We start from the raw sequence: 18,448 nt of genomic DNA on the forward strand, positions 1-18,448 counted from the left end.
CTCACCTTTTCTGTGCCTCACTTTCCCCACAGGAGCAATAACTGCTTCATTCGGGGTGCCTGACGATTAAATGAGACTGTGTGAAGCACGTAGCACGGTTGATGCCCAGCCCATGAACACTTGGGAATTGTCCGCTATTACTGAAAGGATTGAGAGCCAGTCCGGGAGGAACATACGGGTCCCAAGAACTGAAACATTTGCATGTTGTCTCCACCCCCATGCATCTCTCGTACACACTGCTGCCTCACTGCACGTGATCTTCAGAGGCTGCCAGCCCCCACATCTCCAGGATGCGCTGTGCTACCAGTGGCCCCTGCCCCCAGCTGGAGGGAGTGTGCCCAGGCCATCCTGGACCACGAATAATAAAGCCTCATAGCCTCGATCCAAACTGTCATTGTCAATAAAGGACTCCATACACATTCAACCTTACCAGGACTTTTATTGTTTAAGACCCTGTCATGCATACTAAAATTACATGTTCTCACCACTTTGACTTAGAAAATGTATTAGAAAAATAAACTTTGGGTCAAAACGAACACTGAAGTAGATGAATTCACCACCGTGTGTCTCTGTTCTCAAAGCCAAACTGAATTTCAGTTTGAATGAAGTGAGGAAAAGTGACCAGTGGCTGAAATGGTGCCCCAATCTGGTCAGAAAATTAGCTCACCTCCCACCTCTTCCGAGTGGTGTCAGAGGCTCAAGGCCCCAGAGGGGTTTCAAGTATTTCACTTGCAACAGGTTCCCACCTGATACGCCAGGAGGCAAGACATCCACAAGAATCCCCAACAGCTGCCCGACTAAACACGCCGCCCAGAGAGATGAAAGGAAAAGCAAAGGCCTGGCAAACAGGACATGCATCACCAGCTTCTCCACCCACACACCTCACGGCCTCCCCGCAGAGCCAGTTCTAGTAAGGAGGAATAGCTGACTGACGGAGCCTGTTCCTTGCACGTCAAGCAAACCATTTCTGAGTCAGGAGATCAGAAAGGAAATTACTTTGGATTTACAAATTCACAGTTCCCAATACTGAGAGGTGTGAGAACCGACATCAGTCCTGAACAGTCGGTATGTTTCTGTTTGGTATCTCCACACGTCTCATGCCACAGGTCTGCCCGACTTACATTACTACCTAACATTTTACTTTGTAAATAACAGGGGTTTCAAAAGAAAACTTGAAAACGAGGTATTATAATAATGCCACAACAGCATTACAGCGTTTGCCTCCCCAAAGAAAACGTAATCCCATGACAGATCTGAGAATCAGCTGGCATTTAAAGAAACTGCACACCCTCAGGGAGAATTCTGAAAAGCTCAATATCATAGGAATTTGGGGAAAATACCTCTTACTGCCCTGACACTTTCTGGCAAAAATGTATCTTGTAAGCTGAAGTGTTTGTAAAACAAAGACCAGCAGCCCCCTGTGAAAAGGAACAATTTTCCAGAATTCAGTGTAAGAGTATGTATGGGGTAAGAGGAGGGAGAAAACCCCCCATTATTACCTAAGCTTACAGATTGAACATTTGAAAGCTTTAGGTGCCAATTCATTCAGACCTAAATTTCCTGAATAATAACCCAGATGAGGGGCAGGGAAGCCTCTAAAAAGACAGAGTAGTCTCCCTGTGGCAGCAAGGACAATTGATGCCGGGGACAGAGGGCTCGGGGCTCAGGGTGTGACCCTTTTTAGTATACGACGATTCAGGGTGTTCAGTGGCTCGTCCAAGGCCGCACAGCAAGGTATAGCTGGAACTCAGGTCTCCTGATTGACTTCATTTTTCCCTGGCTGACAGTGCACTACCCTGAATTTAGGGCAAAGTTTTCTGGTGCCTGTGAAATGGACCGGAGCTTTTCCTGAAGGAAAACAGTCCCAGTTCTGCTGTTCACTTGTTTGCTCTGTCAGTAAGGATTGAGTAAGGCTCCCCGTGTGCTCCCCTGGTTATCCCCACGTCCTTCCTGCTGGGGAAGCCATACAAACGCCTGCTGAAGCCACACTGATGGCCTTGATTTTCATCCACGGAGGTCCTGCTTTCGCAGCTTGCTTCAAACCTCCTGAGGTGCCAAAGTGAGTGGATCTCTCTTTGGAGCCAAAACAAAGCACAGCAGCTCAAGGAGGCAGGCGAGCCTTGGCTCTGGCTCCTTTCAGAAGGTGAATGCAATAGCTCCTTGGTCCAACTGGAAAAGCCCGAGCGACATCCTTCCTGGTCTTTCTTTGAGTAACCCCTCTGTGAAGTCACATAGACAAAGGCAATTGGCCAGCCATGCAATGCAGAGTCTAAACCTTGGAAACGTGGTGGAGCTGGAGATTTGTTCTCTCTGTCTAGCTTTTTGCTGTTTTTAATCTCTCTTTCCTCTTTGGGACCTAAGAAAGCCACTAACCAATTCTCCCCTTCAGCCAGTTGGGTTCTGAACCCTCTACGTTAGCCATCCGCTTGTCCCGTTGAGATCTTTTCAGCAACGCTGGTCACACATCACTGTCACATGGAACTAGATAGAGGTGGCCAGGGGTGTGCATGCTGGCACTCCCAGCTCACACAGGTTTAGTGTCTATGGTGAAAAGAGCTTTCCCTGGAATTGGCACTCACGAGGTAAGTAATTTGCACCAACAACTTCTCCAGACAATTTCCAAAGTGCTATAAAGGTGGACGGCTCACTCACAACAGACTGGCCTTTGAATTTCGGTGGACTGTTCTCTTCCTAACTGAGCCGTCCCCCTCGCCTGGTGGTCTAATAAATGCACAGAGAAGGTACACACACGACACACAGTACTTGTCACCTTTTAACACCATAATTTGCATGGAATGAATATGAAAGGAAATAGGTCAAAAGCTACCAGAGGAACCACCTAATCTGATGCTTGGGCTAAGGCTAAATTCTCGACAGGAAGAGTCTAAAGTGCTGAAACGCAGAACTGACATTCAGTCTGGCTGGACAGCCTGAAGTGCGTCTACCCACACAAGAGAGAGAAACTCAAGTGGGCTGAGGGGGCCCAGAAGTGACCCAGCAATAACCTGCCCTCACATTCGTTTCCAGACGCCAGCATTTTAGAATCCCAAGTAATTTAACCATTCCCTGTTGTCAGGTTTACAATACACCACCAGCGTCTCAGGGATGGAAGGAATTCCTACAAGACCCTGGTCACCTGCCCTCACAAAGGCAGTCCTTTTCGAGTTTAACCCTCACTACGAAAAGGAAGGTGGTATCGTTCCATCCCAGGAACAGACATACTCGTTTTCTTCAAGTCAGGGCCAGATGGTGACACATCCCTCTTGGAAAGGCCTCGTGGTACCACAGAGAACAGGATCCAGCCACTTGTAGCTAGAGTGTCCATCTTTCTAGGCAGAAAAGTGATGTCTAACATTCAGTAACTAAACCAAAGCCCAGAACCTCAGCAGCCAAAAGGTCCCCAGGCGTCATTTCACTCAGCCTCAGTTTCCAGATGTGAAAGCTGAGGCCCACCGAGGCCCAGGTCTCCTCCACAGTCACACCTCTGAGGCTGGAGCCCAGGTCTCGTGAGTCTTAGGCCAGAATTCTTTTAGCTACAGAGGCCCGGGATCCAATATTTTAGGTCGAGTAAAATCACATACTTCTAGGACCCTCGGTGATTCTGTGGAGAACCAGAGCTAAGGCTTCATGGGTTTGGGAAAACTTAAGTTTCTCTTGCTAGATTCAACCAATGAACCCCAGGGGTGCTCGAAGTCTCTGGATCCCCAATTTGATCAGGAAGTGCTGCTTACATCCCGATGCATGCCTGGTTCAGAGAAGGGGCTACCCAGTGATGGCAACTGGGGCCTGGACCTCAAACCTGAAGATTCCTGCTAAGCAATAGACGTCTCGAGTTAGGGTTCGTGTGAAAGACACAGACTCCCCCAAAGTCTCACGTGTGGCCACCCTGTAGGCTTGGCCAAGCTGTTTCATAGGAGTGTGCTGACTGGCCAACCAGGTTTTCTCCCGGAATACAGGGTCAAAGTGACTTTGGTCCTGATTTTTCTTGCTTTGAGATGTAGAAGAACCAGATACGGCTTCCGGATTCAGGATTGCAAACAGATTCCAAACATTTGGGAATCACGGGGGGGCGTTTTCCATGGAATAATTCAAGTAATCAAGGGTGTCACTCCTGGCTCACCCTCAGAGCTCTACCGGCTTTTCCTCCACGCTGCAGCTGAATTCCAAGGAGCGAGACTGAATCCATGGCACCTCAAGTTCTCCTTGTGCCTGTCCAGAGGAAAATGACAGGATTTCAAGGTGGGGACGCTCCTGAGGGATCAGCTAGTAGCAGGAGTACAGCTGTGATTTCACGGCCCACGTGGGGTCATCGCACTGCGCGTCTGAGGTCAGCCCCTCGGGCGGCAGGGCCTGGCCCAGAATGCTGTCGCAGGCGGGCACAGGTTGGCAGAACTCTTTCACAAAGTCCTCCTCGGACGCCAGCAGCACCGTGTTCCAGGCGGTGATGTCCAGCTCGCCAGCCGTGCCCCCGTACTCCTTGGGAAGAATGTTTCTGGGGAGATTTGCGTGGAGCGAGTTTAGGTCAGACCCATGGAGGAAAAACTAAAGGGGAAGGAAAGGCAAACAGAGAGGTCCTTAGGTTAATCAATAATTCAGTAACCTCCTGGATGGAAAGTGCTCAAATAAATATCTGTTGGATGAATACAGAAACAATTGATGGCAGCTCTACCTTTCCACTTCCTTGAAAAACTTGAGGATCCTTCACTCTCCTTTCCTTATACTCCGTGCCCTGTTGGCTGGTACTTCAAAATATATCCAGAATCCAGCCACTTCACTGCCACCCTAAAGGTACCATGCCACCATCATTTCTCACCTGGACTCCCCCAGCAGCCTCCTATCTGGTCTTCCTGCTCACACGCCTGTCCCACAAGTAAGCTCTTTTCCGTGGAAGTCAGGTCACATCATGCCCCAAGACAGCCCTCCAGTCCCATCACACACAGCCTAAAAGCCGAAGTGTATCCGATGGCCCACAGGTCACCATCTGGCCTGTTACTTCTCTGTACCCACCCCTGCTGCTCCTCACCAGGCATGAACGCCAGGCACACTCCCGCCTCAGGCTCGTGCCGTGGCTGGTCTCCAGATACCTCACCTCTTTCAAGTCTTTGCTCAAGCACCAACTTCTCAATGACACCACCTCTAACCACCCTATTGAATACTAAACCCCTTCCCCTCTGCCCGCACTCACTATCCCCTTTGTCTGCTTAATTTTTCTTCACATCACATTCTAATACTAGATAACATACATAATCCTTTGTGTCTCCCTAGAATGGAAGCTTCCCGGAGGCAGAGACTTTGGTCTAAAACATACGTACGGGCACAAAGTAGTTGGTCAATATCTTTGAATGAATGAATGAATGAACATGCAAAGGACCAAAGGAACAAGATTATGGGCCACGAGTAAGGTCATTTCACAGATGTAAACAACCTGGTCCAAAGGCTGCTTTGGTAAAAGCAGGTTTCCAGTAGCATCTCCAGAGACCAACACAGGCTCAAAGCCAGGCATGGAGGCCACTGAATTAGTGGTCCTCAAACCTAACTGCACGTCAGAATCACCTAGGAGATTTTAAAAGCACAGAATCTTGGACTCCACCCCTGAGGTGATAAATTAAACCCTCAGGGAAAAGCCTGGGGTTCTGGATCTGGACTTCGAGTTCCCTCCCTTGCAATCTTGAGATTCTCTCTCTCTCTCTATGCTTCCTCTTTGGAATAGAATATAAAAGTCAAGACCCAATCTTTGGAGCGACTACAGTGTTCCTTGGCCTAGAGAAGGAGAAAAAATCCACCCGGCACATTTCAATCGCAGTACTGGGAAAGGTTAAGAGAAGTGGTTCTTCCATCTTTTAAAGTGTCATCTATGCTTTCTTAAATAAGAAATGAAGCTAAAAACTCACGTATCTCACCAATCCTGAATTAGTCCACAATCTTTATCCAGCGAGACAACGTATTAAGCAAATGGAAAGGTTTAAATAGCATTTTTAAACCCCAAGACGGCTTTAGTAAGAAATTGCCACAGCTCTCTTTAACTCCCTGCCCAAAGGCTATCCCCTTTTCCCTGTCCTCTCACATGTCCCATGCACTGTCAGGTCACAATGCCAAGGCCAGAACATTAAAAAGTCCAAATGATTACAGAGCAGGGACGCTCTTAGAATAACAATCCTGGTCTCTCTACTGTCAAACAGTACATTCTTATTCATTTCATCTTTCCCTCACAGAAAAGATTGTTCATTTGTTTTACCTGTGATCCTGTACTTTCCAAATTAATAGTCCCAGAGCAAAAAGAATAAACTAAGTTTATCGATGTCACAATAAGCTTACAGATGTCACAAATAAGGGAGCCAGAAAAAAAAAAAATTAAGTCAGTAGGATCATCACTTACTCTGTTTGCTATTTTCTCCTTCAGAAATGGTTTTATGATGGCAAAAATGCCTTTGAATATTCGAGGCTCATTCACTACATGAACTGCTTTTATCCGAATGGGGAAGCCATCCTGTGTGGGAAAGGAAGGGGGTGTTAGAACATGCGGACTATTTGCAAACGGTCTGTTCCCACAGCCTGCCTCCCCCGTTTAAATCTTCATTTAGGCCCCATCACACGGGTCTGATGCTCATAACCCTCCTCAGAGACAGCCCCAGTGGGGGCTGGACGGGAAGACGAGCCTCAGGAAAAGTCTCTCTCGGGGCCCACAGCTGGGTTAGGAGAGAGGCAAGCAAGTGGAGAGCTGCTCTTCTGTGGCAAAAAATGGCCTGAGCCTACGTGGATGGATCTAGCAAATGTGAGACCTGATCACTGCTGCCCAGGTGTATTTCTCAGGACGTTACCAGGTGTGATGCAAAAAATGATTCTGTGGTAGGTAAATATGTTCAGAAACAGTAGACTAAGTATAGACAAACAGGTTTCCTTAACTGCAGGACTGTTCAGAGTTGTTGTTTTTTAATGAGGGAAACCACCTTTTCAAGGGTAAATTCTTTTTTTAAAATTTTTTTATTGGGGAATATAGGGGAACGGTGTGTTTTTCCAGGACCCATGAGCTCCAAGTCAAGTCGTTGTTTTCAGTCTAGTTGTGGAAGGCACAGCTCATTGGCCCATGTGGGAATTGAACCGGCGACCTTGGTGTTATGAGCACTGAGCTCTAACCAACTGAGCTAACCGGCCACCTGTTCAGAGCTTTTAACACGTAAATGTTTACAGTGAAATTCACAAGGAAGGGACATACTACACCCCATTTCCTGAACTTATTTAACCCAGGAACTTTGTCCCCAGATCATCTTATAGGACTGGACAAACACGGACTCAAACTCATGATAGCGACCCTTGCATCGACATGGTCTTTAGCAGGAGGCATCAAAGAAGAGTGGAAGCTAAGGGAAGCCAGAGTACTGCCTCAAAGCCAGAATTCACGTTTCTGATAATGACCTAGTGTGACACTGATGTTTAAATAATCAGCCCAGTGCACAGTAGGGGCTCCAACGCATTGTGGAATTCGACAAGGAGAACGGCCCTATCTCTGGTGCCCCCCAGTTTGTAAGCGACAGCACCCCGTGGGCCGGGTCAGAAGGAACAGGAGTCAAGCCTGTTGAGAGATTTGGGCCAAGCTACATCCTCTAAGTCTCAGTTTTCCCATCTATTAAAACGGCAACATAGTTCTTGCCTTGACTATCTCAGACGATTCCTTGAAGGCCTGAGCGGGTGATAATGACTGTAAAAGCAAACCATTACACAGTGTGAAGATATAGGGGGAATTTCATGGTTCCTAGCAACTTGTGTTCTGAAACACAGCACATAAGGTATAAAAGCATCCGACCCAAACAGTCCAGCAGTGCCCCTTCCCCAGGCCCTACAAAAGGCAGGACAGGTTCTGTCAGCTTGGACAGAAGCATAATTGCTCGGTTTCATTTCTTAGGAGAATTTCTCCTCTGCCTTCTGGACCAACCTCCCTCCCCAAAAAAGAGATAGAAAGCATTGCTCTGGTGTTTGGACTCTTGCCCTGAAGCTGATATTGCCCAGAATGAAGGTACCTCAGAAACTACTGGAGACCCTGCTGGGAATGAGTGGTAAACAAAACTTGTACATTTCTTCCCATAATGCTTTTGTATTTTTCTGATTGTAGGAGTGGGAAGTGGGGTGTGTGTAGCACATGGGTAAACGGATAGGGTCCCAGGGAAAGCCAAAACAACCACAGCACAGGCACGCGACAAACAGGGGCCATACCTGAAGGATGCCAATCACCTTTTTGGCTATAAAAGGGCCAAAGTGAGATGCTTTTGATAAGCTCACTCCTTTGTAGTCTGCAAGAATTACAATTCCGTTCACTTGGGTTTCTTCAGACTGAATGAGTTTTTCTAATGTCAAGTATATGGCTCGGATGTTTTCGGTAATCGGATAGTTGCTTGGTATCCATCTGTCTAAGGTCGTAAGAGATGGACAGGATGTTACAGAAACAAATACAAACAATCAGACAGGCTAAGATTTATCTCCGTGCTAAAACTGTTGTTTAAAAACAGAAAAGCAAGATATTCTACTGGCATGACCCTGTGGAGGTTAGTAACTGGGATGCTTGCAGCAGCAGCTGATGCTTATGAACTCCAAACACAGCAGCATATTCTGACATGGAAACACTACTGAGTGTTGAAGCTAAAAGATTGAGCTCCGAACTCAGACACACCTGGGGGTTTGAATCTTACTAGCTGTGTGACGCTGGGCAACTTACTTCCTCACTCTGAGCCTATATTGCCTCCTAAGTAGAATGGGAGTACTTACCTTAATGGACATCTGTGCCTTCTGCCATCAGATATGTCCCCTTATCTTCATAACACCGCCCTAATTTTCCGTGGGCAACAACCTCTTCCCATGCCGGCCATGCAGTTTAGGTAAAATTGACTTGAGTCCAGGTGCCAGATGTGGGCTTGGCCAATCTGGGTCTTCACAGCCACCCGGCCACAGTGTGTGATTCAAGCCAGGTCAAGCAGAGCCAAGGGGACTCAATTCGGGGGCCCTGGCCCTTTGGAAAGAGAAGATCTCTCTTCTCTCTTGCAGTGGGGAAGCTGGAAGCCTGAGACTCAGGGACCCCATGAGGCAAGAACTGGTCTGAGAAGGAAGCCCATGCTGAGGCTAGCTGAGATGGAGAAGGCTTTCTAATGCTGTAGTTGGAGCAAATCCCCTTTTCCAGGCTGGACGCTCCTTTACTACTCCCCTTATATTTGAGGAGTATTTCCTTTGTTTGGGAAAAAGATGAGTGACAACTCTTGACTATTAACCACTATTCTCAAGAAAATCCCACCAAGACCTGTATATCCCCTTGATTGCCACCAATGGGAGATGTAATATATCTGCAAAATTCCTATGAAAAACATCTTTGTCCGAAAATTGTGTCAGCTTGCTGTTTAATGTTGCTGCCAATTAAACCTGCTTCTACATAACTGGCTATCATCCTTTTCAATCATATATGTCTCAAAAGAGCTTATAAAAAGGCAAAGCCAGTCCCCAGTTAAGGACGAAACCTTCTGTGTATGCCTCCACCTAAAAGGCTGAGTCAATGGGAAGGGGCCTAGATCTGCTCCAGACACACAGCGGGGAAAAATTCATCTCACGAGCAAAGGGTGGAAGCCATGCAAGCAAAGAGGTGAAACCAATGCGAGAATATCTGACTGTATTTTTGTAAGATTCTTATGAGTTGAGCACAAAGGAGCAGCAGAAAACCCAGTGACCGGTTTCTAGGTCTCCCAGTACTTTGAAATCTCCACTGCATTGCTTATTTAAAAATAGACACCCCTCATTTTGGAAAGGGCCTAAAATAGCAGGTAAAGCAGTTAGTTAATGTAGTAAAGGCTCAAGAGAGTGGTTTAGTCTCCAAAGAGGGTTTCGTCAGTGACTAAAGGAAATGGTGATGTGGGGCTTAAAGGCAGAGGAAGGGGCAGGGGGGTTCCCGCGCCCCATCAGACGTCCCTTCAAGAGGCCTTTGTATGCATGAGCAAAGAGGGCTGCCAGCAAGTTCTCCTTTTCTGGCTTGTTGGGAGGAACACACAATCTTACTTTCAAATTTCGTCTCAGCTCTGGTCTGATGGAAAATGTTGCGGCTGGGGCTGGGTTGAGAGCTCTCCTGAGTTGCCAATGATTTGGTGTCACAGAAGAGAACAGGGTAAAGAATCAGGAGGCTGGAGTTCTAGCATCCCCTAGTCATTGTGTCAGCTACAAAAAGGTCCCCACACATTTCGAAATGCTATTTGGGGGTGGGAAGCGGCCCCCCAATTGAACACTGCTGTGCCAAAGAAGTGTAAAGTGTCCTGATCACTATCGTGAAGTGCTAAGATCAGAAAGTGAATCTAAAGTGCATCCTTTCAATGGCTTAACAAAGTAGAGGAAAGGAGGGAAAGGCTGGAGGAGGCACGTGGTAAGCTGGTACCTTTCCAGCAGTTGCCCAGCCCACACTGATAACTGCACCTCACCCTCTCACAAGGGAAGGATGGGGTTGGGGGTCCTGGCAGCCCTGTTTGTACCCTATGACCAGAGCAGCTTTCTCAGCCCTAGAAAGCTGGAGTTTGTATACAAGGAACTTAGTTGGGTGGCCAAGTAAACCTGGGAGTTGAGGGGTGCCAGAGGCAACCATGTGCACAGAGGCAGCAATAGCCAGTTTAAAAGAGAGAAGTGAAGAAGATATGCAAAGGGCAGCAGGCACGTGCTGGGCCCAAAGAGACACACAGACTGCCAGGCAGGCAGCGGCAGAGACAGGGAGAATGGTGGGCCTAATTCTGGAACGGGGAATGAACTGGGCTCTGGGTCTGGGTTCCAGGGCCCAGGGCGAGCTGCCGCACCTGCAGCTCACTCGTTCTGCAAGGTGCTCCTGTCTCCTTAGACTATATCCTCCCTTTTTTAAAAAAATAGCTGGGTCGAGTAGGTTTTTGCAACCAAAAGAGCTTTGACTAAAACAGGGAGGGGACAAAAGGGAATAAGAAGAGGACAGTCCCCCAAACAGACTGCACACGCGTGCCTCGCAAGTGGAATGCAATACCTGGGCGGACGCACAGGACATGGCAGCCCCGGGGGTCGGTGTGGGGCAGCACGGTGAGGAATCCGGAAGCGAGGACGTCTTTTAAGGCCGACGGCCTCAGGTTGCTGAAGACTTCGGGCCAGCTTCGCCTGCAGCTGTGGTAGTTGATCAGGAGCTGCAGGGCGCGGTCGTAATCAAACTTGCGGGCTCGGAGGAAGCGCAGCAGGAAGGCGTCATCCAGATTGGTGCTCAGGTGGGGGTACTCCTTCCTCACCATGTCACGGAGGGCCTGGACATCTCGAAGTCTCCATTCCGGCTTCTCCTGCAGCTCTTCCCTGGCCTTGGTGACCAGTTCTTCTGTCAGTGAGCACACGTAGCCAGGAGGTTCGGGGGCTGGCAGCAGCTCATTTTCGGAAAGTGAGGCCGCAGAAGGGCTGGTTCTCAGAGAGTCACTTTCTTCTGACATTAGCTCCCAGGATCCCTGTCAAAACCAGAGCTCCAAGTGAAGTTAATGAAGTCCACGGCTCATTTCAAACCCCAGGGCAGCTGATGTAGGGGGACAGGAACATCTTGGTCAAGCCAAGTAACCTCAGAGCAGTGGTTCTCCACTGGGGGAGTGAACGGGATCTGAACCACGTGCCCAGGTCCAGCCCAGACTGAAGGGAGTTAGAATCTCCGCGGAGGCGCCCGGGCACCTCCAGCAGCGGACACACACGCCTCATCAAACACATGGCCTTGCTTACAGAAGTGGATGAATGGGTGCTCGACCTTACTTGTAATTAAAGAAATGTGAACGAAAACAACTCTGAAATTCAGACTGGCACAAATACAAAACGGGCACTCGAATACACTTGCTGTTGGGAGAATAAATTGACATAGCCTTTTTAGACGGCAGTTTGTCAATATCAAATTTTAAAACCACATACCCTTTGGCTCAGCATTCTATTTCTAGTACATATATTTATATGTGTGCACAAAATATGTACACGAGGGTGGCCATTACAAGTATTGGATATAATGGCAAAAGGTAGGAAACACTTTACTTACATACCAGTTGGAGACTGGTTAAATAGTATGACCATATAAATGGGATACTATTCTGTCATGAAAAGAAATTAGGCAGATCTTTATAAATAAATATGCTAACGAAAAAGAAAGCAGGTTGCAGAACAGTGTACATAAAATAATTGTGTCGATATTTTAAATATAGATACATAGATATACTTGTGGGTACACCGAAATTTTCTGGAAGGAGATACAAGAAACAGTTGTCAATTATTCCCAGGTAACAGAACTAGAGAACCAGATATTTATGGTAGAAGAGACTATTCACTGTACTGATTATTTTTTTTTAACCATACACATGTGACATCATGGAGGCCATGAAACCGAGTTCATCAGATTTCCTGCTGGGGTGGAGCATAATTGACAGATGGCCCCAGCTGCTGTCCCTTAGGATGCCACACTTTCCACAGGTTGTCCCCAGACATGGGACTCCTCCAACAGGCAACTCTGCCTCAAGGACTCCCTATCATCCTTGCCAAGCCTTTCGTGGAAATGCACTGCAGTCCAAGACTTTCTGCCCAAACCTCCCACCCTGGGGCTGGGATGCTGTGGCTGCCTGAGGGCTCTCCCTGACTTGTCCCCTCCCTTTATGTTTCATGCATTCCATGTCTAATCTCATCCTAGTGTCTGCTCAGAAGACCTGAACCAACAACACACTTCTTGAGTGCAAAACAGAAACAAAACTGCTGGCTTAGATATTCCAGGAATAAGGGTAGCAGCAGGACTGCCCAGTTTCAAAGCCCAAGCTCTTGTCCATGGGCTGCCACTGATCTCCCACTCCAAGCTCAACAAGGAACGTGGGGACCACCTCAGGGGTCTCTGCACATAGCTAGCCTCCCCGCAGCCCACAGCAGCCAGAGTGACCAGGTCACTCCCTCTAAACCTTAGGTCTGCCTACTCCATTCTTTGCATCCTAACCTCCAGCCTCACCCACCTTCTTCCACTTCTTCCCAAGGGTGTGTTTTCTTGCCCTGTGCATATCCTGATTCCTCCAACTAGAATGTTCTTCCTCCTGTTTGTCACCTGACCGATTCACCCTTAAGTTCCAATTAGATGCCATTTCATTCATTCAACAAATACTGGGCACTTACAATGTACCAGGCCCTCTTGTAGGCACTGGGGATACAGCAGTGAACCAATAAAAATAATCCTGCCTTTATTGAGCTTAGATACTAGTGTGTGAGGGGGCTATCAGCAAAATAAACTATAGTCTACTAGACGATGGTAAATACTATGGATAGAAATAAAGCAGGTAAGGGGGTTCAATGTATCTGGGGGTAGGAGTTACAATTGTGAATAGGGTGGTCAGAGAAGGCCTCACCTGTGACATTTGAGCAAAGACAAAGGAAACAAAGGAACAAGCCAGGCAGCTATCTGGGGGAAGAGCAAGTGCAAAGTCTGCGGCAGGAACATGCATGGCTTTTTCGAGAAACAGACTCGTGTGGCTTGAGCCAAATGAGCAACGTGAAAAGCATTAGCGGACGGATTCAGAGAGGTAATGGGGGGTCTCGTTGGTGCAGAGCTTTGTAGGCCAGTAAGCACTTTGACTTTTACTCTCAAGTTTGGTGGGAGCCATGGAGGGTTTTGGGTAGAATGACACGATAGGACTTATACTTTAAAAGGATTACTCGGCTGTCTTGCGAATGGACTGTAAGGAGAAGACAGGAGTGAAGAGACCCGCTAGAGGTCATTGCAATAATTCAGACGAGAGATGATGGTGCTTAAAGCAGGAGGCCTTCTCTGACTGCAGGCCAGGCTAGGAGCCTTTGTCACAGAAGCTCTGACATGGCAAGCACTTCTCCCACTCCACTGTAATTGTCGGTAGGGCAACATTCACCTCTGCTTTGTTCATCACCTTAAACCCAGCACCTCACAGGGTGTCAGACATAGTCTGCACTCCATAAATATTTGGGGAATGAATTGAATCTGCTTGGCAGAGGTATATGCTGAAGGAAGAATGGAGCAACCATCATCATTCATAGGACCCACCCTGGGCTCTGTTTCCATGGAAGTCACCAACAGACACCTGTAACCCCAACCTGGTGCTTACCCAGGACACAGACTGTAGTGTCCAAGTCTGTGTCCTAGCCTCCAAGTCCCTCTCCAGCCCATCTTTCCCCCTCTCAATGCACATTCAATGCCAGTCAAAACAAACCAATCACCCGCCATTCTCAGGACACCTCATGCATTTCTGATACCTCTGCCTGGAATTTCCTCTCCTTGTTTCTTCCCAACCAGACAACTCATCACCTTCCAAGCCCAGCGTCATGGAGCCTTCCCGGATTCCCCGGGGGGGAGTCCCTCGTTTCCCACCGCACCGGGTTCCTCGTCCTCTTTCAGAAACGGCGGTCCAGTGTCAAGGGTGTTTACCCGGATCTCCTCGGCCAGTGTCACCATCTCGTCGTTATCTAGTCAGTGCTGATCACCTACAGGCACGGGCCCACCGGGCGAACAACGTAACGCTCTGCCTTGGGGAGTGTAACTTACAGGAGAACAATACACACCGGCGCCTCTTACCGCGCACCAAGCGCCACGACAAGCACCTCAGGCCGTCGCTCACTTAATCTTCACAGTATCTGGTGACAGCACCAGGACCGTTCCCACTTACAAAGGAGGAAATCGCCCCCGAGAATGTCCATCCCACGAGGGCAGGCCACCGGCCTGACCCACGCACTGCCACCCGAGCGCCTGCCGCGCGCCGGTGCTCAGCAGTATTAGCGGGTGCTGTGCGGTGAGGCCACGCGCCCCAGGGGACCCCCCCCCCGGGAGGCAGACAAGGATGTGTCTGCCCCCCACTGGGCTCTGACTCCAGCTGAGCCTCCGGCTGCAGCTCCAAGGCCTGGGCAGCGCCCAGCACAGAGCAGGGCTCGGCCTGCCTGGGGAAAGGGCCGGCGGGGGCACGGGGAGATGCCAGCCCCCTCGTTCGGGGGGGGCCCATCGCTCTGCGGGCACCGCCTTCCCCCCTCCGCACCCACAGCAGAGGCCACAGAGCCTCCCTCTTGCAGCCCTGGAGACCCTACGTCCAGCCGACAGCCTTCCGAGGCCCCCACTTCCGGTTGTCACCCCGTCCCGAGGTATCCCCATTTCCTGGGGTCTCTCTCCTAGGGTCCCCCACTTCCGGTGACCCCTGCCTCTCAGGGGTCCCTTTTCCCGGCCCCCAGGGCGGGCACGGGGACCGGCCCGCGGGCACTCACCGGCCCGGCAACGGGGCGGCGCGCGGGTCGAGCGGCGGCGGGAGCCTCGTCCGGCAGCGCGCGCAGAAGCGCCCCGCATCCCCGCCGGCCGGGCCGGGCCCTCGCGCCGGAAGTGACGTGCGCAGGGCGTGCGGGGGCGGGGCGCCGCCCTCGGGGCGATGGGGCGACGTCACCGCGCAGGGCCGGCGGTTTGTCCCCACCTGGCGGCCGGGGCGCCGCGCTGTGGGCCTCGAGCGTGCGGGGAAGCGGCCTGGGAGGAACCGGGAGCACAGCTGGGGAGCCCGAGGGGCAGAGAGGATGGAACGTGCTACCGTGGACGGGGTGCTGTCCATCCATCCTCTCCGGAAATCCTCACGTTTATGGAAACTGTTGCATGAAAGAGAAACTGGCAGTCAATGAAGTGCAGGGCTTCCCACCTAGGCTTTGGGATGAGCCTCCCGGGATTCTCCCCGGCGGTGGGGTTCGTGAAGTCCCCTTCAGAAAACGGTAGCTTGGAAAAGGCTTTAGCAGACCCCACCGCACGTCCATGTCCATCCCTCGCCCCGTCAGCGTGTGTTCTGTGCCATTTCTGCTTGGAGACGAATCTCCTCGGTCCCTCTTTCAGGCAGAGTAAAGACGTTACGCCATTTCTAGAGAGAAATTCTGTGGTCCAGGAGGACTCAGCCCAAAGGAGTATCCAAGGGATGGCCTTAGTCTCTTACTTTCCCTGCCCCAGGGAGATGAGAGCTGAGCCATCAGGGCCGCAAGAACCTGGCTGTTCTTCACTGTCTGGGGGATGGGGTGGGGGGGTGCAAATCAGTAACTACAGAATCCTTCAATTTTATCATCTCCGGTGTCCTTGAAGACCAAAGATTCTAAATGTGGAAGAAAGGAGCTACAGATGTAATATAGCTTGACATATTAGGTTAATTAAAAGCCCCATAATGTATTTGCATTGGAAATAGTAGCATGAATTCAAGAGATGACGTGTTTTTAAAATGAAATATATATATATATAAATGAAATATATATACATATATATATATATATACACACACACACACACACATATATACACACACATAATACATATAGTTCTATCCACTAGAAAGGCCGAGAAACAATTACTAATGTAGTAGCAATGAACATACCTAGCATTCAGATTCTAGTCTTGAAATGCCATTTTCTATTTTAAAAAAATAAAGGGATCTCTCTGAGGAATTTCTGATTACAGATCAGTAGCAGGAAGATATACAAGATGAGCCTGGAATATCTTGTCATGCTAGACAACAAGGAAGCTATCAAAGGCACTAGGGTCACGTCAAAAGAACTAGACACCACTCTGAAGATGAGACAATTTCACTGCAGCAAAGATAATTGCAGTTGATTGAAACTCATCAAATACGTTTCAATCCCTGAGTTGATAAAAACAGCAAAGAAAACTTCATAAATCCAACAAAAACACTAATTGATTATCTTCTGAGGATGGCGTGGAAACAAATTATATTCTTGAAAACCAGGTAAATAAAAGGAAAGAATCAAGTACTTATTCCACCGTTCATATATGAACTATACCACTGGGTAACCAAATAATAGATTAAGAAAAGCAACTTCTCTTACATTATTAAAGCTAATATATGAAAACAAAATAAATTCATGTCTCCTGCAATAAATTCATGTCTCTAGCCAAAAGTGAAGAGCAAAACTCCAGCCACATACATGTTTCTCGATAAAAGAACTCAGCACCACATATTATCGTGACAAAGGGATGGAACCTGGGTCTGATCTAGCTGCTAATTTGCAGGAAATGCAGAGGTCAAAGGGCCATGTTGAACTGTACAATGAGAATGCAATTGACCATATACAGACTTTGTGAAACTCTACAAGTCAAGCAGCCTGAGTTCTTCAACAGATAAACTTCAAGGAGAACAAAGAGATAGAGGGAAGAACCTATGCATTCAAAGAAGCTGAAAAGACATATTAAGTTTTTTTTAAATGGGCAAAACTAAACTGAAATGTGTAGGAGTGCACACTCAGATGATTAAGCCATAAAGACATCCAAGGAAATAATTGCTATAAAAGTCAGGTTAGAGGTTACTTTTGGGGAAAGGGCTGTGATTTGGATGGAGGAGCTCCCGGGAAGCTGGCAAAGTTCTATTTCCTGACCTGGGTGGTGGTTACAGTGTGTTTGCCTTGAAATAACTCAGTAAGCTACAAATTTAATTTGCATGATTTTCTTCATCTGTGGTTTGTCATACCATATAAAGATTTTAAAAAGTGAAAACAGAATTACTTCTGTGTGTGTGTGTGTAAAGATACATATCTGGCTTATGGGAGCACCAGGGACATGGTAGGGGCTCACTAGATATGAGTTCCCTTTCCCTGTGAATCCTGTCAAAACCCCCACCTGTGGGATTTCAGTGCCATTAGCAACATTACAAACTTGTGTGACTAATTAAAAAATAGTTGATGCTTATTAAGTGATTATTATGTGCCAGGCACTGTTCCCAGTGCATCTAATCTAACTGAATCTTCACATCATCATCATCATTCCCATTTTATAGGAAAGAAAACTGAGGCTCAAAGAGGTTACCTGTGGCCACACAGAAAGTGGTAGAGCAGGTGTTGAACCCAGCCAGTCTAGCTCCTCAGTCCTTATTCTTACCCACTGTATATATACCTTACTGGTTTTTAATTTGGTGTTCAGTACTCCTGTTTGCACAACTACTAACTCCCTGTTATGAGTGCCTGCCAGTGTGTGCGCCACCCCTTGACACTCATTACCTGAGTCTCACACAACACTGGAAGGTGGAGGTATTTGTTAGTCCGCATTTAACAGATGGAAAACCTGGAACTCAGAGAGGTGAAGAACTTGCCCAAAGTTATAAAGTAAGTAAATGTCAGTGTTGGGGGGTTGAGTTGTGGATGGGGAGGGTTCGTACTCTTTGGCCCTTGGGATTCTAAAGAACAAAATGTTCCATACTCTTAAACAGATGCTCCCCTGATGGATCTGACCCAGTCTGAGGTCATGGGTTGCCCAACCAGTGGTCCGGAGCCTGGCTTGGCTTGAGAAGTGTCCAGACTAGGGCTGGGAGAAGTCAGGGGCTTGGCAAGCGCCAGATATGCCTGACCCCAATTGGAGGGTCGTGCGAAGTCTGTGATCTGTGGGCCTGGTGTCCCTCAAGTAGCCAGAGACCTTTGTGTGCCAGGCTTTACTTACAAGCCT

General features: G+C 48.4%; 1 protein-coding gene across 2 annotated transcripts in view; it reads right to left on the minus strand.

The window, feature by feature from the left end:
- TTPAL (alpha tocopherol transfer protein like) overlaps positions 1-15,371 on the minus strand; it is a 17,828-nt gene extending 2,457 nt beyond the window's left edge. The window contains exons 1-5 of one of the 2 annotated variants that reach the window (XR_013992266.1): positions 15,244-15,371; positions 11,006-11,465; positions 8,209-8,402; positions 6,377-6,487; positions 3,223-4,542 (exon numbers count right to left, since the gene is read on the minus strand). Coding sequence is in view for 1 of the 2 variants with exons in the window: in XM_081033569.1 (XP_080889695.1) it covers positions 4,264-4,542; positions 6,377-6,487; positions 8,209-8,402; positions 11,006-11,450 (1,029 nt within the window). In the remaining variant the exon portion in view is untranslated. Of the gene's footprint in view, positions 1-421; positions 4,543-6,376; positions 6,488-8,208; positions 8,403-11,005; positions 11,466-15,243 lie in introns of those variants that run through there. The other variant, XM_081033569.1, reaches the window with a different exon arrangement.
- Between the last annotated feature and the right edge of the window lie 3,077 nt (positions 15,372-18,448).

This window comes from Rhinolophus hipposideros, assembly GCF_964194185.1.
Source record: "Rhinolophus hipposideros genome assembly, chromosome: 22".
NCBI lineage: Eukaryota > Metazoa > Chordata > Mammalia > Chiroptera > Rhinolophidae > Rhinolophus > Rhinolophus hipposideros.